Genomic DNA, 2,257 nt, shown 5'->3' on the forward strand with positions numbered 1-2,257 from the left:
TTGCAAATAATATAATTATCAGTGCATCCTCAACTTCCATTATCAATCCAAGTTAAAGTGATTGACTTAATAATTCTATGAATTTATAGAAAGGAAGAGTACGCGAGTTCAATTTTCGTCTATTTCACTATACATCATATATATAATAATATTTAATTATATATTATAATATATTAAGAGTGTGGATTCTTTACTACAAATTGAATTGCTAACCCTATTATTGGACCAAATTTGATTCGATTAGATATCCGCAAATAAAGTTAGTATTTACCCATCGTAATGAAAAATATATATTATTTTTTCCCATGCCAATCTATCATAGTGAGATTACAAAGCAAAATGAGTAAACAAGATCACCAATATAATTTGAACATAGCTACTAAATGATGAAAGCAGCGATGCATCTACATCATAGTCATTTGGATTTTGTATTTTATAATGAATCACATTGGATAGCTAGATTCCTTCGCCTACATGATTTAACAAAGTGACAACACACAGAATCACACATCTACATGGTTTCATAGCAGTTGGGAGATAAACGTGGCTTAACCATAATCTTTAGTGGGGTAGCTTTAGCATGGACCAATCCAATAGTTCCACTCATATCAACAGGTTCATTATATGGATTTGATATTTCAAAGGAATGCAGAAAGTTAGCCAAGATAAAGTGAATCATTTGAAGGCCAAAGGAAATTCCAGGACAAACCCTTCTACCACTTCCAAAAGGTAACAACTCAAAATGATGACCCTTAACATCGACATCTTTGTGAGTTGTGAGAAATTTTTCTGGCGTGAAGTCTAAGTGATTTGACCAAACACAAGGGTCGTTGTTGATTTTCCAAAGATTTGCAATTAGCTGAGTTCCCTTTTCGATATGGTACCCACCTAAAGTGCAATTTTCTGAAAATTCATGAGTTGCTGTAAGAGGAGCGGGTGGATACAATCTTAATGTCTCCTTGATTATGGCTTGAAGATATATTAATTTATTTGTATCTGACTCACTTACACATCTCTCTTTTCCTATTTCCTTCTCAAGTTCTTCTTTTGCATTTTCCAATGTATGAGGATTTTTCAGTAGCAGACACATTGCCCATGTCATGGTAATTGAAGTTGTTTCGGTTGCTCCTATAATCATATTCTACAAAATAAGCACAAGTGACATATATGAGAAAAATGGTCTACTTAGTAATTAACCAACATTAATCTTGTATAAGAAAAATAATTGTGCTAAAAGCCTACATTTTATTTATTTACAAATTAAAGTTTTGAAACCCGTAGAAAAAATAGAAAACTCCATTATGATATGAAAAGAAAAATAAGATTTTGTTCATTTTTCGATTTTTAGAATTCTATAATGAATTTAATTTTGATACACTTATAGTGTAAAACGTTTTATACAGTCGTACATTTACAACTGTTCTCTTGACACTCAATGTAAAAGATAGTTATTTTTGCTAATATAACGTTATATGATTACACGTGTAAAACGGTTTTACACTTGACAATGTATCAAAATTAAATTCTTCCATAATAATTAGCAGAAAATAATAAAATATCATTTTCCATTTTCTCCCTTTTTTGTTTCTTTAAACTATCTCAAAAAATATTGAAAATAGAAGCATAAAATAAATAGAGAGTAGTACATACATACCAATATTGTGGCTTTGATTATGGTATCAGCATCAAAAGTATCAATCTTTGCATCAGAAACCACTGAAAGCAAGACATCAATGAAGTCTTGTTCATTTGCATCCTTTTTACCCAAATCCATCATTTGGAGATGCTCATCTAACCATTCAGTCAAAATCTATATCATACAAACAAGTGAATTAAAACATTGGTTCAAATTTAAGAAGTTTCAATGTAGAATCCTGTGATTCGATGCATATATGTATATACTACTGGTTAATTAAGATGAATTTTAAAAAAATTAGTCTAAGTTAATTTGTTCTCAAAAGATTTTATATTTTAATTTGGTCTCTTAAAAAATAGTCATACATATCATGTTTATATTTTTAGAGGAGTATTAGGAAATTAGGGACTAACAAATTTTGTAATTTGTAATAATCAATTAGTTATCATTAATGTTTCTAATGATGTGAAATTACATTTAATAATATGAGATTACTCACTTTTTTTTTCTGATTAAATATTAGCCAAATTTTAATAAAAATACTAGTTCCTTAAACTTAATATTGTCTAAAATATAATAATAACATGTCAATAAAAAATTAACAAAAAGATCAATTTAGCT

General features: G+C 28.7%; 1 protein-coding gene across 1 annotated transcript in view; it reads right to left on the bottom strand.

Moving 5' to 3' along the window:
* The window catches only part of LOC107643967 (cytochrome P450 82A3), a 3,033-nt gene continuing 1,116 nt past the window's right edge, over nucleotides 341–2,257 (bottom strand). Inside the window, exons 2-3 of the mRNA XM_016347727.2 lie at nucleotides 1,655–1,810; nucleotides 341–1,141 (exon numbers count right to left, since the gene is read on the bottom strand). Of these exons, the coding sequence (XP_016203213.1) occupies nucleotides 512–1,141; nucleotides 1,655–1,810 (786 nt within the window). The 3' untranslated portion in view covers nucleotides 341–511. The remainder of the gene's footprint in view (nucleotides 1,142–1,654; nucleotides 1,811–2,257) is intronic.

Source organism: Arachis ipaensis, chromosome B05, assembly GCF_000816755.2.
Source record: "Arachis ipaensis cultivar K30076 chromosome B05, Araip1.1, whole genome shotgun sequence".
Lineage (NCBI taxonomy): Eukaryota > Viridiplantae > Streptophyta > Magnoliopsida > Fabales > Fabaceae > Arachis > Arachis ipaensis.